Source organism: Oncorhynchus mykiss, chromosome 4 (genome assembly GCF_057628025.1).
Source record: "Oncorhynchus mykiss isolate SJ-2025 chromosome 4, ASM5762802v1, whole genome shotgun sequence".
Lineage (NCBI taxonomy): Eukaryota > Metazoa > Chordata > Actinopteri > Salmoniformes > Salmonidae > Oncorhynchus > Oncorhynchus mykiss.
The window spans coordinates 10,539,999-10,560,726 of record NC_143025.1 but is presented as its reverse complement, the minus strand read 5'-3'; the positions used below and the strand labels follow the sequence as shown (position 1 = coordinate 10,560,726).

The following is a 20,728-nucleotide window of genomic DNA, read 5'->3' as shown; positions in this document are numbered from 1 at the left end:
GTAGTTGAAATGAATACTGTACATGTATGTATTGACTTATCATTGAGAATGAGGTAATACTTAAAAAATCTGTCGTTCTGAGCAAGTCAGTTAACCCACTGTTCCCCGGGCACCGTGGGACTTCCCCGGGACATCCACAGAAGTCGGTTCCTCTCCTTGTTCGGGTGGTGTTCGGCGGTCGGCGTCACCGGTCTTCTAGACATCGTCGATCCACTTTTAATTTTCCATTTCTTTTGTCTTGTTTTCCTACACACCTGGTTATCATTTCCCTCATTAAGTGTTGTGTATTTAACCCTCTGTTCCCCCAATGTCTTTGTGTGGAATTGTTTATTGTAACTGCGAGTGACCATGTTGACTGGTGCACGACGGGTTTTGTACCCATGTCTTGTTACTCTTTATGCCGTTGGTTTTGCTATTAACTGCTTCGGCTATTACTTAGTTCTGCTCTCCTACATCTGACTTCCCTGCCACCGGTTACGCACCCCTTACAGAATTCCACACAACAATATGGAGTCAGCAGGAGCAGGTGCCCCTGGTATGTGGGTCGAGGAGCGCGTCCAGGAACACACAGCGATGCTCCACCATCTCGGCGCCGCCATGGACCTCGTCGTCCAAGCGATGGACCGCTGGGAGAGACGGAGAGTTCCTTCAGCACCTCCACCAGCAGAACAGGGGCCTCCACTACTTGCTCCCCCTGCACCCGGTTCCAGTGTGATTCGCCTCGCACTCCCTGGGGAGTACAATGGGACGGCTGCCCGCTGCCAGGGTTTCCTGCTGCAGTTGGAGTTATACCTTACAACCGTCCACCCGGCTCCTTCGGGCCGTGAAAAGGTGTCCATCCTCGTCTCATGCCTCTTGGCTCTCGCCTTCTCAAAAAGGAAGGCGACTCAATTACCACCCCATCGACGGGGGGATTGTGCGATAAATCTCCTGGTAGATGCTGCACTTCCCAGGAGTCATGTGTATCCCATGTGACAGGCGGAGACAGAGGCTATTGAAACATATGTCTCCACCTCAGGGGTGGATATGGAGCGTTACCGCATTTTAGCCGTGCGTAATTGGCCGACTCCCACCACGGTAAAGGAAGTGCAGTTGTCCTAGGGTTTGCCAATTACTACCGCAGGTTTATCTGGGGGTTTTGGTCAGGTAGCAGCTCCCATTACCTCACTGCTGAAGGGGGGCCCGGTACGTTTGCAGTGGTCACCTGATGCGGACAGGGCTTTTGGTCACCTGAGGGCTCTGTTTACCTCGGCTCCCGTGCTGGCTGATCCGGATCCCTCTTTGGAGTTCATAGTGGAGGTGGACGAGGCCGGGATAGGAGCCGTGCTCTCTCAGTGCTCGGGTACGCCACCAAAGCTCCGCCCCTGTGCCTTCTTCTCGAAGAAGCTTAGCACGGTGGAGCGAAACTATGACGGGGAGGGGCTGGGAGCTGTTGGCTGTTGTCAAGGTTCTGAAGGCGTGGAGACATTGGCTTGAGGGGGCTAAACACCCTTTTCTCATCTGGACTGACCACCGCAATCTGGAGTACATCTGGGCAGCGAGGAGACTGAACACTCACCAGGCAATGTGGGTCATGTTTTTCACCCATTTTGTTTTTTCCCTGTTCTAAAGACCGGTTGGATGGTGCACTGTTTGGCTGGGAAGTACTGGTGGCCTACCTTGACCAAGGACATGAGGGTTTATGTTTCCTCCTGCTCGGTGTGTGCCTAGTGTAAGGCTCCTAGGCACCTGCCCAGAGGGAAGTTACATCCCTTACCCGTTCCACAGCGGCCTTGGTCGCACCTGTCGTTGGATTTTCTTACCGATCTTCCCCCCTCACAGAGAAACACCACAATCCTGGTTGTTGTGGATCAGTTCTCTAAGTCCTGCCATCGCCTCCCTCTGCCCGGTCTCCCTACGGTCCTACAGACTGCAGAGGCCCTTTTTACGGACGGAAATAATGTCTGATCGAGGTCCCCAGTTCACTTCGAGGGTCTGGGGGTCTCGATCAGGCTTACTTCGGGGTTTCATCCTCAGAGTAATGGCCAGATGGAGAGAGTGAACCAGGATGTGCGCAGGTTTCTGCGGTCGTATTGCCAGGATCAGCCGTGGGATTGTGCAGCGTTCGTGCCCTGGGCAGAGATGGCTCAGAACTCGCTCGGCCACTCCTCCAATAACCTCTCCCCCTTCCAGTGCGTACTGGGGTACCAGCCGGTTCTGGCGCCTTGGCATCAGAGTCAGACCGAGGCTCCTGTGGTGGACGACTGGTTCAGGCGCGCGGAGGAGACATGGGAAGCCGCCAATGTACACCTCCAGCGGGCCGTGCTGCGCCAGAAAACCAGCGCAGACCGTCACTGCAGTGAGGCCCCGGGGGACCGGGTCTGGCTCTCGACCCGAAACCTTCCCCTCCGCCTGCCCTGCCGGAAGCTGGGCCCGCGGTGTGTGTAGCCATTTAAAGTCCTGAGGAGAGTGAACGAGGTTTGTTATAGGTTACAGCTTCCCCCCGATTACTGTATTAACCCCTCGTTCCATGTGTCTCTCCTTAGGCCGGTGGTGGCTATACCTGCTCCAGGAGTCTGAGGTGCGGGAGGTCCCTCTGCCCTCTGTCCAGAGGGGGCTCCGGTGTTCTCCATTCGTTGGGCAAGTGGCCTTCAGTACCTCGTGGACTAGGAGAGGTACTTTCCGGAGGAGAGATGCTGGGTTCCGGTGGAGGACGTGTTGGACCTTTCAATGCTGCGGGAGTTCCGTCCGGATCACCCTGCACCTCGACCTCCAGGTCGTCCTCTAGGCCGGTGTCGGCCTTTTGTTTTTTATTGTTGGACACGAGACTAAAAACACCAGCAAATCAGCTCCAAGTCATTTTCATTTTAGAAATCTGTTCCAAAAAATTCTAACACATAATTGTTGTTTCTTGTGGTCAATTTGCAGTCTACAAATTATTTATAATTGTGTTTCGCCACCTGACTATCCGCTCAATAAAAAAAAAACATCCCTCAGCTAGTTGATGACCCCTGACCTAGGGCCTCATATATCAAAGGTTTGTGTTTGATACTGTAGCAACCTGAATCTAGTTGATGACCCCTAGGGCCTCATTTATGAAATTTTGCACGCCCAATTTTTCAGTTTTTGATATGTTAAAAAAGTTTGAAATATCCAATAAATGTCGTTCCACTTCATGATTGTGTCCCACTTGTTGTTGATTCTTCACAAAAAAATACAGTTTTATATCTTTATGTTTGAAGCCTGAAATGTGGCAAAAGGTCGCAAAGTTCAAGGGGGCCGAATACTTTCGCAAGGCACTGTATTTATGAAGTCTGAACTTAATGGGAAAGTGTGTATATCTCCACACACAGCTCAGAACACAACTTCTAGCGGTTCAAGAATTGTATTACAAGCAAATCTTGTTATTTTGGGTGAAATGTTGGCGTTTGACAAGCAGGAATTATAATAATGGTAAGCTAATAATTTTTTTAAAATGTAATGCTAAAAGAGATGTCTTTTCCGTTAGTAAGGAGACGGCATAGCAACATGCAGCCTCATATGTTTCCTTGACTTGTATTATATCTAAATCACTATCAGATGTTCTGACATAACTGGTTTATTCCCACTGCACAACTGAAATTAGACTACCATTTATCTATCGCTCATTCAATAGCCAAGCATGCATGAAAGTAAAGTAGACCGGTAGCCTATGGTCATTTCCACGTGACCCATGAGCACCAACATGTGAAGGTAATTTCCATGTAAATGGACCCATGAGCACCAACATGTGAAGGTCATAGAAGCAAGCCAAATTGGGGGTCAAATGAAAGCCAAGAGTCTATATTTAAGAAATTAAGGCATATATATATACATTTGAAAAGTTCAGTAGAGTATAGTATAGTTCAGCACAGCAGAGTACAGTTCAGTATAGTTCAGTTCAGCACAGTAGAGTAGAGTATAGTTCAGTACAGTGGAGTATAGTTCAGCACAGTGGAGTATAGTTCAGTACAGTGGAGTATAGTTCAGTTCAGTACAGTGGAGTATAGTTCAGTACAGTGGAGTATAGTTCAGTTCAGTACAGTAAACTATAGTATGGTTCAGCACAGTAGAGTATAGTTCAGTTCAGTACAGTGGAGTATAGTTCAGTACAGTGGAGTATAGTCCAGTTCAGTACAGCAAACTATAGTATAGTTCAGCACAGTAGAGTATAGTCCAGTTCAGTACAGTAAACTATAGTATAGTTCAGCACAGTAGAGTATAGTTCAGTAGAGTATAGTTCAGTTCAGTACAGAATAGTATAGTTCAGTACAGTAGAGAATAGTTCAGCTCAGTGTAGTATAGTATAGTATAGTTTAGCACATTAAAGTATAGTTCAGTACAGTAGAGTATAGTTCAGTTCAATACAGTACAGTACAGTATAGTTCAGTTCAGTAGAGTAGTCTATATTTAAGAAATGAAGGCATATATACATTTAACCATTCTCCATCTGAAAAATGTTGAATAAGCAAAGGCTTTGATTTCTTGTCAGTCAGATGGGAAATGGGTTTTTAGAAAATATCTATTGGAAAAAGTCCAAATACCCCTGCAAACTAAGATCAACACAAACATCTGGACCAAATCTGAACTAATCATAGATGTCTATGTTTCACAAGTTAACGGCACAGAAAGAAAAGTAGAGTTTAGTTCAGTTGAGCTCAGTTCAGTAGAGTATAGTTCAGCACAGTACAGTAGAGTATAGTTCATTACAGTACAGTACAGTAGAGTATAGTTCAGTTCAGTACAGAATAGTATAATTCAGTACAGTGGAGTATAGTTCAGTTCAGTACAGAATAGTATAGTTCAGTACAGTAGAGAATAGTTCAGCTCAGTGTAGTATAGTATAGTTCAGCACATTAAAGTATAGTTCAGTACAGTAGAGTATAGTTTAGTGCAATACAGTACAGTAGTGTATAGTTCAGCACAGCAGAGTATAGTTCAGTATAGTTCAGTTCAGCACAGTGGAGTATAGTTCAGCACAGTAGAGTATAGTTCAGTGGAGTATATTTCAGTTCAGTACAGAATAGTATAGTGCAGTACAGTAGAGAATAGTTCAGCTCAGTGTAGTATCATATAGTATAGTTCAGCACAGTAGAGTATAGTTTAGTGCAATACAGTACAGTAGAGTATAGTTCAGTTCAATACAGTACAGTAGAGTATAGTTCAGTTCAGTAGAGTAGTTAAGTTATGTTCAGTATAGTTCAGTACAGTAGCGTATCGTTCAGTACATTAGAGTATAGTTCAGTTCAATACAGTGTAGTATAGTCAAGAAACTTATAGAGAAATTGTCAAGAAACTGAAGGTCTTGTCCTACTCCCTACACAGAACAGAGCAAACTGTCTCTAACCAGAATAGAAAGAGGAGTGGGAGGCCCCGGTGCACAACTGAGCAAGAGGACAAGTATAAGAGTGTGTCTAGTTTAAGAAACAGACGCCTCAATGGTCCTCAACTGGCAGCTTCATTAAATAGTACCCGCAAAACACCAGTCCCAATGTCAACAGTGAAGAGGTGACTCCGGGATGCTGGCCTTCTAGGCAGAGTTCCTCTGTCCAGTCTCAACATTAACAGTGAAGAGGTGACTCCGGGATGCTGGCCTTCCTTCTAGGCAGAGTTCCTATGTTAGTGTCTGTGTTCTTTTGCCCATCTTAATCTTTCCTTTTATTGGCCAGGGTCGTATTACTCTGCCAGGGTCGTATTAATTAGGGCTGTAACAAAACATTTTCAAAAAGAAAATGAAAACAAACTTTTTTTATTGGACAAGTTCAGTTAGTCTCTCCCTGTTTCAGTTCATTTTCTTTAGTTTGATGCCTAGTGAATATGACTCAGGTCTCACCTTTGATTTTTACTCCTCACTTTCCCTTTCAGGTCCATAGGGTTCTACTGCCCCCTGTTGGAAACTGGAGCGCACTGCAGCTTGAGGATGAGGTCCTCATAACCTGTTGTGACGGATCCAACAAACATCCCCCAGTGAAGGCAGGATCCTATCTCATCCAACACTTCCATGACTCTATAGGAGGGAGGGACAATTTCCCATGTTAAACTATGGAATGAACTGTACATTTTGTGGTGAATTTTAATACAAGTTTACTTTAATACAATAATAAATCCTCGAATGTAGTTAGTTTGTGTTATACAATTATGTTATTGAAACAGAATAAGTAAGTAATGAGAGAATAAATAAGTCCAGTACAACCATTACCTCTCTCCTCTTTCACATCCCTCTATCATCACTCCATGAGGGAGTACAACCATTACCTCTCTCCTCTTTCACATCCCTCTATCATCACTCCATGGGGGAGTCCAACCATTACCTCTCTCCTCTTTCACATCCCTCTATCATCACTCCATGGGGGAGTCCAACCATTACCTCTCTCCTCTTTCACATCCCTCTATCATCACTCCATGGGGACGTCCCGATAATCTCTCCTTCCTCCTGAAGAGTAGGATTCCTTCACTACTCCTCACAAATGTAAAAGCATTGGGTTGGTGTTGGCATGGGCTGATATATCTGCCCATTTCCCCTCCCATCCTCCCTTTTCATTCTATTCTATCAGCCACACCACTAGCTCACCTCCACACAATCCATTTACAAGTTAAAAACACACCTTGGAATAAATAACAAAGGAAAACTATTACTAGATGAAGTTTAATGTTGTATTTTTTATTTCCCATCACCATAAGTCATATTTAATCACTGAACAGTAGCAGACCCAACTTCATCTGTTCCTGACTCTGGATAGTGGATTAAAAAGACCATCAATCTCCAATGATATTAAAGTACTATTCTGAACATTACTGATAAACTGAGTGGCAAGTCAAGATATCTGCTGATTTTATTGTTTGGTCAATAGCACCACCTGCTGGACAGATTTAATTTTGCTTGACTGAGCAGTTTGGGAGGATGAAAGATGCCAAATTTCGGGCAGGTTTCCTGGACATCTACATTGAGAATCTCCACTGAACATACTTCTAGGATTAATCTATGTCCGTCCCAGATAGTTTAGTTAGTTAGTTAGTGATACTTTCTGTTCCATATAGTTTAGTTAGTTAGTGATACTACCTGTTCAATGCCACTGAGGAGAATTACATAGATTGAGAAAACTGAGAAAACATATCAATGGTTCTGAATGACAACCAATATACATCAACACCATACATCATGATTCATGGAAATGTACAAGATTAAAACATTGTATTTGATAAGAATAAGTATATTACATTAATTCAACTATACAGTCAGACAAATTATTGTACAGAAAAACAGACCATCACATCTGGGGCCCATCACCACCAACATGACTAGTATCTATGTGGACCCTATTACAGTTTAACCATCTCAGCTATAGACTACACCAGCATGACTAGTATCTATGTGGACCCTACTACAGTTTAACCAGCTCAACTATAGGCTACACCAGCATGACTAGTATCTATGTGGACCCTACTACAGTTCAACCAGCTCAGCTATAGATTACACCAGCATGACTAGTATCTATGTGGACCCTACTACAGTTTAACCAGCTCAGCTATAGACTACAACAGCATGACTAGTATCTATGTGGACCCTACTACAGTTTAACCAGCTCAGCTATAGACTACACCAGCATGACTAGTATCTATGTGGACCCTACTACAGTTTAACCAGCTCAGCAGTATTTTTACAACTACGTAGCCAAAACCCAGGATAGAGGGGCTGAGTGAATGTGGTCTGGACTCTGTGGAGGAGGGTCATTGTGTCAGAGACACTGTAGAAGGACAGAATACCTGCCTTGTGATCCAGGTACACTCCTACTCTGGAGGACTGAGGGCCTGATATTTTAGTCTCAACATTATTGTGTCTGAAACAATAACCATCACTAAACCACTGGTACTGTAAACTCCAGGACTTGTTATTGAGTCCAAATATATTACCTGTCTCTGTTCTGCTGATGTCTTTATAGGAGACTGCTGTAATAACATAACCACTCCACTCCACCTCCCAGTAACAGCGTCCAGACAGACCCTCTCTACACAAAACCTGGTAGTGGTTGGTGAATCTGTCTGGATGGTCAGGATATGGTTGGATTTGGCGTGTATAGGTCACCTTTCTGTTCCATTTAGACAGAGAGAGGTGTGTGTATGCTGTGTTTGGGTCCAGTGTGAGCTTACAGGAATCTGGGAGAAGAGCAGAGCAGAGATCAATGAGGGGAGTTAGAACAATAAGTTAAGTCAGATACTGTATCTACCCTGTCTTTGATTAGAGCACAACAGAGATGAAATCAAAGAAATATGAGGAGTCAGATAGATACCCAGTCTTTGATTAGATCTACTATTGCTATATATTTCTAGAGGGATTGTTAGGAGTGTCAGTAAAAAGAGACTGTTAGTGACTTCACAGTAAAGAGACTCACGTTGTAACAACTGTTCTCTGGTCTTGGGCTCTGGAGGCAGTACAACATCCACTATATTCACTACAGACACACAAACATATTGACAGAGAGAGGGAATGTTATCATCATACCATATTCCACATGTATATGACTAGTAGGGAACATTCTAAAGTTGATGTTCTTATTATTTTCAACACACCTGTAGACGAGATCTTGGTCCATTCTCCTTTAAGGAAGTCTTCTAGTTTCTCTCTCAGTTCAGACACAGTCTTACTCACATCTCCAAAGTACTGAAGAGGATGGACAACAATGCTGGGTAAGTCTGAAGATACACTGATACTGGAGAGAGACTGATGACTCTGGAGAGGGAGGGACAGAGAGAGAGAGCGAGGGGGGGAGACAGACAGAGAGAGGGGGGGGGGAGACAGAGCAACCGCGGGGGAGACAGAGCGAGGGCGGGGGAGACAGGATAACATAATGACTGAGATGAATAGCTTCACATTAAGTTAATTTCATATCACATGTAACAAGGTAGTTTAGTTACCTGGAGGAAATTGATGTGATCTTCTGTGTGTGAGAGCTGCTCCAACTCAGTGCTTCTCTTTCTCAGCTCAGCTATCTCCTGCTTCAGTTGCTCCAGGAGTCCTTCAGCTTGACTCACTTGAGCCTTCTCTTGGGCTCTGATCAGCTCCTTCACCTCAGAACGCCTTCTCTCAAAGGAGCAGATCATCTCAGTAAAGATCTGATCACTGTCCTCCACTGCTGCCTGTGCAGAATGCTGTTAAGAGAGAGAAAGAGAGAGAGACAGAGAGAGAGACAGAGAGACAGTAGGTACAGTTGCCTCTGCACCACTTTGAGTCAGAACGCTGCCACCCTGCTCTCCAGGTCCACCAGGCCTTGTCCCCCCTCTTGGACAGGCAGGTACAGAACACCACTTGGCGCCCAACCCCCCCCCCCCCATCTTCCTCCTCCATTGGCACAATACTGTCCTCCTCCTCCCCAGTCTGTCCCCCCTGCACTTCCCCCCTGATCTGTGCCTCTTCCCCAATGACAGGCAATATTTCCTGTGATGAACCCACCAAGCCCTTACCCACTGGAGTCTCTGTTACAACAGCAACCTGCCTCAGCTCATGTACCCAGCTGCAACCCTCCTCACCACAGCTTTCTCCACGGCCTGCACACCACCACTTGGTCCTGCTCTACTCTCCTCCCTCCTGGTCCCCCCTCCAGTAGCCTGCACACCACCACTTGGCCCTGCTCTACTCTCCACCCTCCTGGTCCCCCCTCCAGTAGCCTGCACACAACCACTTGGTCCTGCTCTACTCTCCTCCCTCCTGGTCCACCCTCCAGTAGCCTGCACACAACCACTTGGTCCTGCTCTACTCTCCTCCCTCCTGGTCCCCCCTCCAGTAGCCTGCACACCACCACTTGGCCCTGCTCTACTCTCCACCCTCCTGGTCCCCCCTCCAGTAGCCTGCACACAACCACTTGGTCCTGCTCTACTCTCCTCCCTCCTGGTCCCCCCTCCAGTAGCCTGCACACCACCACTTGGCCCTGCTCTACTCTTCTCTGAGTCCTAGTAGGCTGGGCAATAGAACCAGTCATTTTTATGGAATGGTCTACCTACCCATGTGAGAGACGCAGACTCGGTCTCAACTTTTAAGTCTTTATTGAAGACTCATCTCTTCAGTAGGTCCTATGATTGAGTGTAGTCCGGCCCAGGAGTGTGACGGTGAACGGAAAGGCACTGGAGCAACGAACCGCCCTTGCTGTCTCTGCCTGGCCGGTTCCCCTCTCTCCACTGGGATTCTCTGCCTCTAACCCTTTTACGGGGGCTGAGTCACTGGCTTACTAGTGCTCTTCCATGCCATCCCTAGGAGGGGTGCGTCACTTGAGTGGGTTGAGTCACTGACGTGATCTTCCTGTCTGGGTTGGCGCCCCCCCTTGGGTTGTACCGTGGGGGAGATCTTTGTGGGCTATACTCTGCCTTGTCTCAGGATGGTAAGTTGGTGGTTGAAGATATGGGGGCTGTGCTTTGGCAAAGTTGGTGGGGTTATATCCTGCCTGTTTGGGCCTGTCCGGGGGTATTGTCGGACGGGGCCACAGTGTCTCCCGACCCCTCCTGTCTCAGCCTCCAGTATTTATGGTGCAGTATTATATGTGTCGGGGGGCTAGGGTCAGTCTGTTATATCTGGAGTATTTCTCCTGTCTTCTCCGATGTCCTGTGTGGATTTAAGTACGCTCTCTTTAATTCTTTCTTGCTTTCTCTCTCTCGGAGGACCTGAGCCTCAGGACTACCTGGCCTGATGACTCCTTGCTGTCCCCAGTCCACCTGGCCGTGCTGCTGCTCCAGTTTCAACTGTTCTGACTGTGGCTATGGAACCCTGACCTGTTCACCGGACGTGCTACCTGTCCCAGACCTGATGTTTTCAACTCTCTAGAGACAGCAGGAGCGGTAGAGATACTCTGAATGATCGGCTATTAAAAGCCAACTGACATTTACTCCTGAGGTGCTGACCTGTTGCACCCTCGACAACCACTGTGATTATTACTATTTGACCCTGCTGGTCATCTATGAACATTTGAACATCTTGGCCATGTTCTGTTATAATCTCCAACCGGCACAGCTAGAAGAGGACTGGCCACGCCTCATAGCCTGGGTCCTCCCTAGGATTATTCCTAGGTTCTGGCCTTTCTAGGGAGTTTTTCCTAGCCACCGTGCTTCTACACCTGCATTGCTTGCTGTTTGGGGTTTTAGGCTGGGTTTCGGTACAGCACTTTGTGATATCTGCTGATGTAAGAAGGGCTTTATAAATTTGATTTGATTTGATTTGACTAGGTCAAAACGGCCCAAGTATGTTGTCTGAGCTGGAACACTAGCGAGGCCATAGCAAATTAATTGAAACAAACCTTCACAGAGCCTCTTCTGACTGGGATGATCCTTAGAATTCCATTTCCCCTAAATGGCACCAACAAATGTCAACCTTTTTATTTTACCACTAAAACCTGTTCTTAGGATGAAACTGAAAAATGACAACTGGTGTAGAAAGTAAACATCCGCACCTTGTTGGTGCCAAGTGTGTTTATGTCTGCATTACCAGGAAGTAGGAAATGGCAACTGACTATTTCTGGTCTAGCGATCGATGACAGCAGAGGACGCTGCTCAACCTTATGTCATTAGAAAGAAGAGATTTTCATGATTAAAATGGTGTCCAACTTGAAACCACTCTAAATATGCACATTGCAATATTTTGTCAAATAAACAGACAAATCCATATTTCTTTAGGAAACAATGGGACGACCTCAAGAGTTCCAGGAGTATTTTATTTATTTTTTTACGTTTTACCTACCAGCAATTGGTAACAACATTGTACGCTGCCCAAACTTACATCATTAGAAATAATAGTTTATCCTGATTAAAATGGTGTAGAACTTCAAACCATTATTATGAATTATTATTAACCAAATTAATACACCTATTAGAGATAATTGTAGAAGATGACAGACATGTCCCTATTTCCCCAAAACAATGGCAGTCTGAAAGTTATAACAGCAGTCTTTTATTTAACCAGCTTACCATTTATCTACTACCATTTGACCTTTGGTATTTAACATTTAGTGGTTTGTAATCTAGTGGTTAAGAGTGTTGGGCAGTAACCGAAAGGTGGCTGGGTCAAATCCCCGAGCCGACTGTAACGCTCCGGGTGTCGTGGGTGTGGAGTCAGACGCAGGAAACAGAGAGTGCAATACTGTGCTCTTTAATGCACTCACGCAACACTGGGTGTTCCAAAACCAAATGCCCCAAACACGTGGATGAAAACAGTACAACAGAATACACGACCAGGAACAAACACGTTCCTCTACTACAGAACCGAAGGTCACAATAATTAATCCCTCACAAAGAACCAGGCGGGCCGGCTGTCTAATAAAGCCCAACTAATGACTCACTAACAGGTGCTAGCAATAAACATACAAGGAGGGGGAGGAAAAACAATCAGTGGCAGCTAATAGGCCTGCGACGACGACCGCCGAGCGCCACCTAACCGGGAAAGGGAGCCACCCTCGGTCGGACTCGTGACACCGACTAGCTGAAAAATCTGAAAATCAACTTTTTTGTAGGCATATTTAGACAGAATGTCTGACTCACATGTAAACGTACACTTGTCATCTGTGAAAGGATGGCAGGTAGCCTGGTGGTTAGAGCCAGTAACCGAAAGGTTGCTCGATCGAATCCCGGAGCTGACAAGATAAAAATCTGTTGTTCTGCCTCTGAACAAGGCAGTGTCATGACGTTGGCCTGGGGGGGTAGGTTTATGACAGTCATAAATTCCTCTTCCCCCTGTTTTCCTCTCTCTACCCTACTGAGGTTACATTCGCAAAACCCTTGGTTAATATAGAGATTCTGGGAACATCAGAAGGCAGGGAAATGAACTATATTCTGGCAATCCGATCAATTGAACATATGCGGTGGTACTTAATGAATATGATGTCAGTTTGGTTGTCATCTGAGACATTCTCATCAATGATAAGATGACATAAACTCTTCAGTGGAAAGTCTATACATCAGAATTATCGGATTCACATGGAATTATTGTTCAATTTAAATGTTTGAACATGAAATTATTCGTGATGGGATGAAATGTGATTTTAGCTTCTAAAATGTAAGATTAGGTTTTAATAAGACTGCAAGAAAAAAAATTTGAAAATTAAAAAAGGTAAAGCAGACATCCACCTCAAACCGGGTGTCAAACTGCATATAAACTCTTATTCCATAAATTAACTTGCTCAATCAGTGGCCCGCCCCTGTGAAGGGACATGGGCTATAAAACTTTTCAAACATGCCCTCCTCTCCCTTCATATATAAGCCCTTGACAACAATATAACCTTATGTTCCGATGATGTGAGGACGACGGTCCGATGTCAGAATGGTTCAGATAATAACTACAGAACGAAGCCAACATCAGCGTGAGCTTTGGTTGCGAATGGTATGAACTTTGAACTTTTATTCACTACAGAAGTGATACCTCCTAGCCGTTGAGTTAGCAACAGCCTCTGCAAATGAGGGTTAGGAAGGAACAGAAAGAGTATCCCGTCTATCACACAACAACGTTACTACAACGTATACAGTTTACCAGCAGAGACATTCTTCAAAGGACTCGGTTGGGCAACACGGCCTTCCATCTACCACCAACCTACCGAACTTCAGCTCAGAGTAAATATTTATTGCATTTGATACTGTATTTACGATAGCACAGCTTCGCCCTTTATTCCTCATTCTTCCCGCTCTTTCACTCAAACCCAGCCCCTTTTCTTTTGTGTAACAAGCTCTCATATCTGTTCCGCCCGCTAGGGACGTTTTCCTTTATGACGTATTTGTAATCAAGTTATGAGTTAATTATGTGTATGTGTAATTCTGTGTGATTAGTTAGGTATTTAGTAAATAAATAATTTGTCACACCCTGACTTTAGTGTTCTTTTTTTTCCTTGTTATGTTGGTTAGGTCACGGTGTGACATAGGTGATGTATGTGTTTGGGCTTGTCTAGGGGTTTTGTATGTTTATGGGGCTGTTTCCTTTCTAGGTGTTTATGTAAGTCTATGGTTGCCTAGATTGGTTGTCAATTAGAAGCAGGTGTTTATCGTTGTCTCTGATTGGGAACCATATTTAGGCAGTCATGTTCTTTGGGTATTTTGTGGGTGATTGTTTCAGTGTCAGTGTTTGTGCCACACGGGACTGTTTTCGGTTAGTTCACGTTTATTGTTTTGTATTTGTGTTCATGTTGAGTTTTTCTTATTAAAACATGGACACTTACCACGCCGCATCTTGGTCCGATCCTTGCTACACCTCTTCAAAGGAAGAGGAAGAAATCTGCCGTTACAGAATCACCCACCACAACAGGACCAAGCAGCGTGGTGACAGGCAGCAGGAGCAGCGTAATCAGGACTTATGGTCTTGGGAGTGAGATCTGGACGAGGTCACTACTTGGGAGGAGATAGACAGGTGGGCGGCTGACCAAGGAGAGTGCTGGAGCCCGCCTGGGATTCTCTGGAGCAGTGTGAGGAGGGATACCGGTGAATGGAGTCAGCACGGCGGCGCGGTAGGAAGCCCGAGAGAGAGGCAGCCACCAAAAATGTATTGGGGGCACACGGAGAGTGTGGCTAAGGCAGGTAGGAGACTTGTGCCAGCTCCCTGTGCATACCGGAGTGAGAGAGGGTGTCATATTGGTCAGGCACCGTGTTATGCGGTGGAGCGCACGGTGTCCCCAGTACGCGTGCTTAGCCCGGTGCGGTACATCCCAGCTCCTCGTATCGGCCGGGCTAGGTTGAGCTTCCAGCCAGGTGCCATAAAGCCGGCTTTACGCATCTGGTCTCCAGTGCATCTCCTCGGGCCGGCGTACATGGCACCAGCCTTACGCATGGTGTCCCCGGTTCGCCTGCACAGCCCAGTGCAGCCTATTCCACCTCGCCGTACTGGTCAGGCTACGGGGAGCATTCAACCAGGTAAGGTGGGGCAGGCTCGGTGCTCGAGACCTCCAGTACGCCTTCTCGGGCCGGTCTATCCGGTGCCATCTCCACGCACCAGCCCTCCGGTGGCAGCCCCCGACACCCTGTTCCTCCTCCTCATACTCGCCCTGAGGTGCGTGTCCTCGGCCCAGTACCACCAGTGCCGGCACCACGCACCAGGCCTACAGTGCGCCTCGTCTGTCCAGTGCTGCCAGAGCCTTCTTCCTGCCCAGCGCCGCCAGAGTCTCCTGTCTGTCCTGAGCCGCCAGAGCCGCCAGTCTGCAAGGAGCCGCCAGGGCCGCCAGTCTGCAAGGAGCCACCAGGGCTACCAGTCTGCAAGAAGCTGCCAGAGCCGCCAGTCTGCAAGGACCCGCCAGAGCTGCCAGTCTGCAAGGAGCCACCAGAGCCGCCAGTTTGCAAGGAGCCGCCAGAGCCACCAGTCTGCAAGGAGCCGCCAGAGCCGCCAGTCTGCAAGGAGCCGCCAGAGCCGCCAGTCTGCAAGGAGCCGCCAGAGCCGCCAGTCAGCCAGGAGCCGCCAGTCAGCCAGGAGCCGCCAGTCAGCCAGGAGCCGCCAGAGCCGCCAGTCAGCCAAGAGCCTCCAGTCAGCCAGGAGCCGCCAGAGCCGCCAGTCAGCCAGGAGCCACCAGAGCAGCCAGTCAGCCAGGATCCGCCAGAGCTGCCATTCAGCCTCCAAAGCTCAGTCTGGCACTTCCATCATCATGAAGTGCTTTGAGAGACTAGTCAAGGACCATATCACCTCCACCCTACCTGACACCCTAGACCCACTCCAATTTGCTTACCGCCCAAATAGGTCCACAGACGATGCAATCTCAACCACACTGCACACTGCCCTAACCCATCTGGACAAGAGGAATACCTATGTGAGAATGCTGTTCATCGACTACAGCTTAGCATTTAACACCATAGTACCCTCCAAACTCGTCATCAAGCTCGAGACCCTGGGTCTCGACCCCGCCCTGTGCAACTGGGTACTGGACTTCCTGACGGGCCGCCCCCAGGTGGTGAGGGTAGGTAACAACATCTCCACCCCGCTGATCCTCAACACTGGGGCCCCACAAGGGTGCGTTCTGAGCCCTCTCCTGTACTCCCTGTTCACCCACGACTGCGTGGCCATTGCACGCCTTCAACTCAATCATCAAGTTTGCGGACGACACAACAGTGGTAGGCTTGATTACCAACAACGATGAGACGGCCTACAGGGAGGAAGTGAGGGCCCTCGGAGTGGGGTGTCAGGAAAATAACCTCACACTCAACGTCAACAAAACAAAGGAGATTATTGTGGACTTCAGGAAACAGCAGAGGGAACACCCCCCTATCCACATTGACGGAACAGTAGTGGAGAGGGTAGCAAGTTTTAAGTTCCTCGGCGTACACATCACAGACAAACTGAATTGGTCCACCCACACAGACAGCATTGTGAAGAAGGCGCAGCAGCGCCTCTTCAACCTCAGGAGGCTGAAGAAATTCGGCTTGTCACCCAAAAGCACTCACAAACTTCTACAGATGCACAATCGAGAGCATCCTGTCGGGCTGTATCACCGCCTGGTACGGCAACTGCTCCGCCCACAACCGCAAGGCTCTTCAGAGGCTAGTGAGGTCTGCACAACACATCACCGGGGGCAAACTACCTGCCCTCCAGGACACCTACACCACCCGATGTCACAGGAAGGCCATAAAGATCATCAAGGACAACAACCACCTGAGCCACTGCCTGTTCACCCCGCTATCATCCAGAAGGCGAGGTCAGTACAGGTGCATCAAAGCTGGGACCGAGAGACTGAAAAACAACTTCTATCTCAAGGCCATCAGACTGTTAAACAGCCACCACTAACATTGAGTGGCTGCTGCCAACACACTGACTCAACTCCAGCCACTTTAATAATGGGAATTGATGGGAATTGATGTAAAATATATCACTAGCCACTTTAAACAATGCTACTTAATATAATGTTTACATACCCTACATTATTCATCTCATATGTATACGTGTAACGGATGTGAAACGGCTAGCTTAGTTAGCGTGGGCGCTAAATAGCGTTTCAATCAGTGACGTCACTTGCTCTGAGACCTTGAAGTAGTAGTTCCCCTTGCTCTGCAAGGGCCGCGGCTTTTGTGGAGCGATGGGTAACGACGCTTCGTAGGAGTCAGTTGTTGATGTGTGCAGAAGGTCCCTGGTTCGTGCCCGGGTATGGGCGAGGGTCAGTTTAAACTTGTACTGTTACATTGATGCTGTTGACCCGGATTACTGGTTGCTGCGGAAAAAGAAAGAAGGTCAAAAGGGGAGTGTAACGGATGTGAAACGGCTAGCTTAGTGGGCACTAAATAGCGTTTCAATCAGTGACGTCACTTGCTCTGAGACCTTGAAGTAGTAGTTCCCCTTGCTCTGCAAGGGCCGCGGCTTTTGTGGAGCGATGGGTAACGACGCTTCGTAGGTGTCAGTTGTTGATGTGTGCAGAAGGTCCCTGGTTCGCGCCCGGGTATGGGCGAGGGGACGGTTTAAAACATATACTGTTACATACGTATATACTGTACTCTATATCATCTACTGCATCTTTATGTAATACATGTATCACTAGCCACTTTAAACTATGCCACTTTGTTTACATACATCTCATATGTATATACTGTACTCGATACCATCTACTGCATCTTGCCTATGCCGCTCTGTACCATCACTCATTCATATATCTTTATGTACATATTCTTTATCCCTTTACACTTGTGTGTATAAGGTAGTAGTTTTGGAATTGTTAGTTAGATTACTCGTTGGTTATTACTGCATTGTCGGAACTAGAAGCACAAGCATTTCGCTACACTCGCATTAACATCTGCTAACCATGTGTATGTGACAAATAACATTTTATTTGATTTGGCGCACGGCTCACTCTGTTTGCACTTGAATTATAACATTTGAAATGTCTCTATTATTTTTTTAACTTTTGTGAGTGGAAAGTTTCCTGTTAATTTCTGATGGTTTATTTCACGTTTGTTTAGTATTTATTCCACCTGCTTTGGCAATGTAAACATATATTTCCATGCCAATAATGCCATTTGAATTTAATTTAATTGAGAGAGAGAGAGAGAGAGAGAGAGAGAGAGAGAGAGAGCTCTCCATGTTAATGTATAGGGGGCATGAGTCAGTCATGGTTACGTGATGAGGTAGGCTCGCTTGCGACTTCAAAATCAGTGTCAGCACAATGGGGACTGTCAATTTGGTGTAACAGTCAAGATGTTGGTCTCTCCCGCAGTAGACCTGGGTTCATATCCCGTTGGTTACATCATTAAGCACTCTGTGTTCTGAAGGGGGTCCAGACAGCCTGTTCCCAACAGTTGGATTGGAGAGGGGCCCCTCTCCTCTCTCAGACTGAGAGAAGTGAAATGGTGTGTCTACTCTGGTCAACAATACTCACCTTGAAAGACTCCACAGCCTGTTGGAGCTCCTTCAGCTCCTTCTCTCTCTCCTGGAATCTCTGCTGGATCTTCTGCTGACTCATCCTCAGCTGCTTCTGTGGAGAATCACCATCAAGCTTTATTTGTCCAGTAGATCAATATGACATGTGACACATGATCATGTGACATGGGGCCCATTGAAGATGGTACAATAATATTTTGAAGATAAATAAATACACACCGCAGAGGATGAAAAACTAGAGTACTAATTTTATTTTACTAGGCAAGTCTGTTAATAAGAACAAATTCTTATTTTCAATGACAGCCTTGTTCAGGGGCAGAACAACAGATTTGTACCGTGTCAGCTCGGGGGATTTGAACTTGCAGCCTTTCAGTTGCTAGTCCAACACTCTAACCACTAGGGTACCCTACCACCCCTAATAGTTAATAGGGAATTGTAAATAGGAGTTGGGTTTCAGTTCAACATCTGTTAGGATCTGTGGAATGTCAGTCATGAACTCAGAGCTACGTGTGCTACGTGTGCTACATTTTCATTGGTCTGTACATTGACTCTGGAGTGGGATACTTGTCCTGCAGCAAGGACTTCTGATTGGCCAACCCCAGGCTAGGGTGGAGGGTTATAAGTGGCATCCTGTCCTTTGTTCTGTGGTGAAAAACTGGAGGACAGGGAAGACTGAATGTCTACTTTTCAGCATAGCACCTAGGATTTGTCCTCCTCAAATACGTCTATTTTCTCCCCCTGATTTGATTTGGGGTCTGTGTTATTGAAGAATAACCTCAGTTGCTAACAATAGAGATTAAAATGTTGAGGAAGTGTCTGTGAAAATATATCATTAAGTTGTTATGGGAATGATTATAGTTTTAACAGAACACAAATCAGGGGAGCTGATTGGGTGTTTTATAACAAATGATAATGGTGTTTGATAACAAATGATAACAGTGATTGATAATGAATGACAACGGTGTTTGACTTTAGAAAATGGTGATACATTTGGAGAATCTTGGTTAACATATCTTTATAATCAAGGTTTGTGTTCATATTTGTGACTCGATTTCATTTGAATGATCTCATATTCAATCAGACTTAGTTCCTACTGTATCTTTAATTCTTTGTTTAACAGACAGCCACCAACATGGTCTTACCTGTTTCTCAGTCCTCTCTGCTGCAGCTGACACAGTATCATGGCCTTTATGTTCATCCATTGTACACAGATAACAGATACACTGCTGATCGGTACGACAGTAAACCTCCAGCAGTTTGTCATGATGAGAGCAGATCTTCTCCTGTAGTTGTGCGGTGGCTTTGACCAGCTTGTGCTTCTTGAAAGCAGGAGATTCATAGTGAGGTTGGAGGTGAGTCTCACAGTAAGAGGCCAGACACGCCAGACAGGACATGAGGGCTTTCTGCTTTCTGGTCCCAATGCAGAAATCACACGCCACATCTCCAGGTACAGCATAGCACAGAGCAGGAGGGGGAGCAGCCTGGAGTCCTGTCTTCTTCAGTTTCTCCACCATCTCAGCCAACATGTTATTTTTCCTCAGATTAGGCCTTGGAGTGAAGGTCTCTCTGCACTGAGGACAGCTATAGACCCCTTTCAGAACATCCTGATCCCAGCAGTCCTCAATACAGCTCCTACAGTAACTGTGTCCACAGGCAGTAGTGACCGGCTCCTTCAGTAGATCCAGACAGACAGAACAACCGAACTGGTCATGGTCCAGCAGAACTCCCTGCTGAGCCATTTGGACGGTTGTTCACTCTCACACATACAGACGACACAGAGACTCAGTTTTGTTTCCTCAGAAGAGAGTTTGTGGGAGAAGGAGGGACTTCCTGGTTCTGACAGAGGTGTGGGGTTGGAGGGAGGGAACTGCACGCAACTTTGAGGAGACAAAGATTTTTGTTCCTAGGTTAGGGTCCTTAATATAGAATAAATCTAACTAATGTGAGTTGTTAGAATATATAATATATATAGAATATATAGAATATATAAAGGTTTATATGAAGTACAAATTATAATGACCTTTATAATGCCTTATAATACACTTATATGTTATAACACTGATTCTAAGTGTCTATAATAATTAATAAGTGGTTGTAATGAGGGAAGGGGGACTTGATATTGATACAATGTACTGTAGTTGAAATGAATACTGTATGTATTGACTGATCATTGAGAATGAGGTAATACTTTACATTACAGTGTGGTTATTACTGTTAGTCCTAGGGTCAGGGTTAGAGGTACTACATTCAGCAGTAACTCTAGAATGGAACACTTTACATTACAGTGTGGTTATTACTGACAGGTCTAGGGTCAGGGTTAGAGGTACTACATTCAGCAGTAACTCTAGAATGGAACACTTTACATTACAGTGTGGTTATTACTGACAGGTCTAGGGTCAGGGTTAGAGGTACTACATTCAGCAGTAA

General features: G+C 46.2%; 1 protein-coding gene and 1 long non-coding RNA gene across 5 annotated transcripts; both read right to left on the bottom strand.

Moving 5' to 3' along the window:
• Window positions 1-3,785: 3,785 nt before the first annotated feature.
• On the bottom strand, window positions 3,786-6,004 carry LOC149983696 (uncharacterized). The gene is made up of 2 exons (XR_016495093.1): window positions 5,831-6,004; window positions 3,786-5,702 (listed from the first exon to the last, which is right to left on the bottom strand). It is a non-coding gene; the product is annotated as an uncharacterized LOC149983696 (long non-coding RNA).
• Window positions 6,005-6,637: 633 nt separating this feature from the next.
• Window positions 6,638-20,174, bottom strand: LOC110521261 (E3 ubiquitin/ISG15 ligase TRIM25). Of its 4 annotated transcripts, none has more exons than XM_036969438.2 (6): window positions 19,444-20,174; window positions 18,300-18,395; window positions 8,911-9,144; window positions 8,566-8,725; window positions 8,388-8,447; window positions 6,638-8,151 (listed from the first exon to the last, which is right to left on the bottom strand). In XM_036969438.2, exons 1-6 carry the CDS (start codon window positions 20,038-20,040, stop codon window positions 7,628-7,630), a joined length of 1,671 nt encoding a protein of 556 aa, XP_036825333.1. In that variant the 5' UTR covers window positions 20,041-20,174; the 3' UTR covers window positions 6,638-7,627. The 4 variants fall into 4 exon arrangements, with proteins under 4 accessions (XP_036825333.1, XP_090087214.1, XP_090087216.1 ...); XM_090231088.1 differs by having other exon boundaries at window positions 18,300-18,392; window positions 19,444-20,118; XM_090231090.1 differs by lacking the exons at window positions 6,638-8,151; window positions 8,388-8,447; window positions 8,566-8,725; window positions 8,911-9,144 and adding an exon at window positions 13,929-17,141 and having other exon boundaries at window positions 18,300-18,392; window positions 19,444-20,121.
• Window positions 20,175-20,728: the final 554 nt, after the last annotated feature.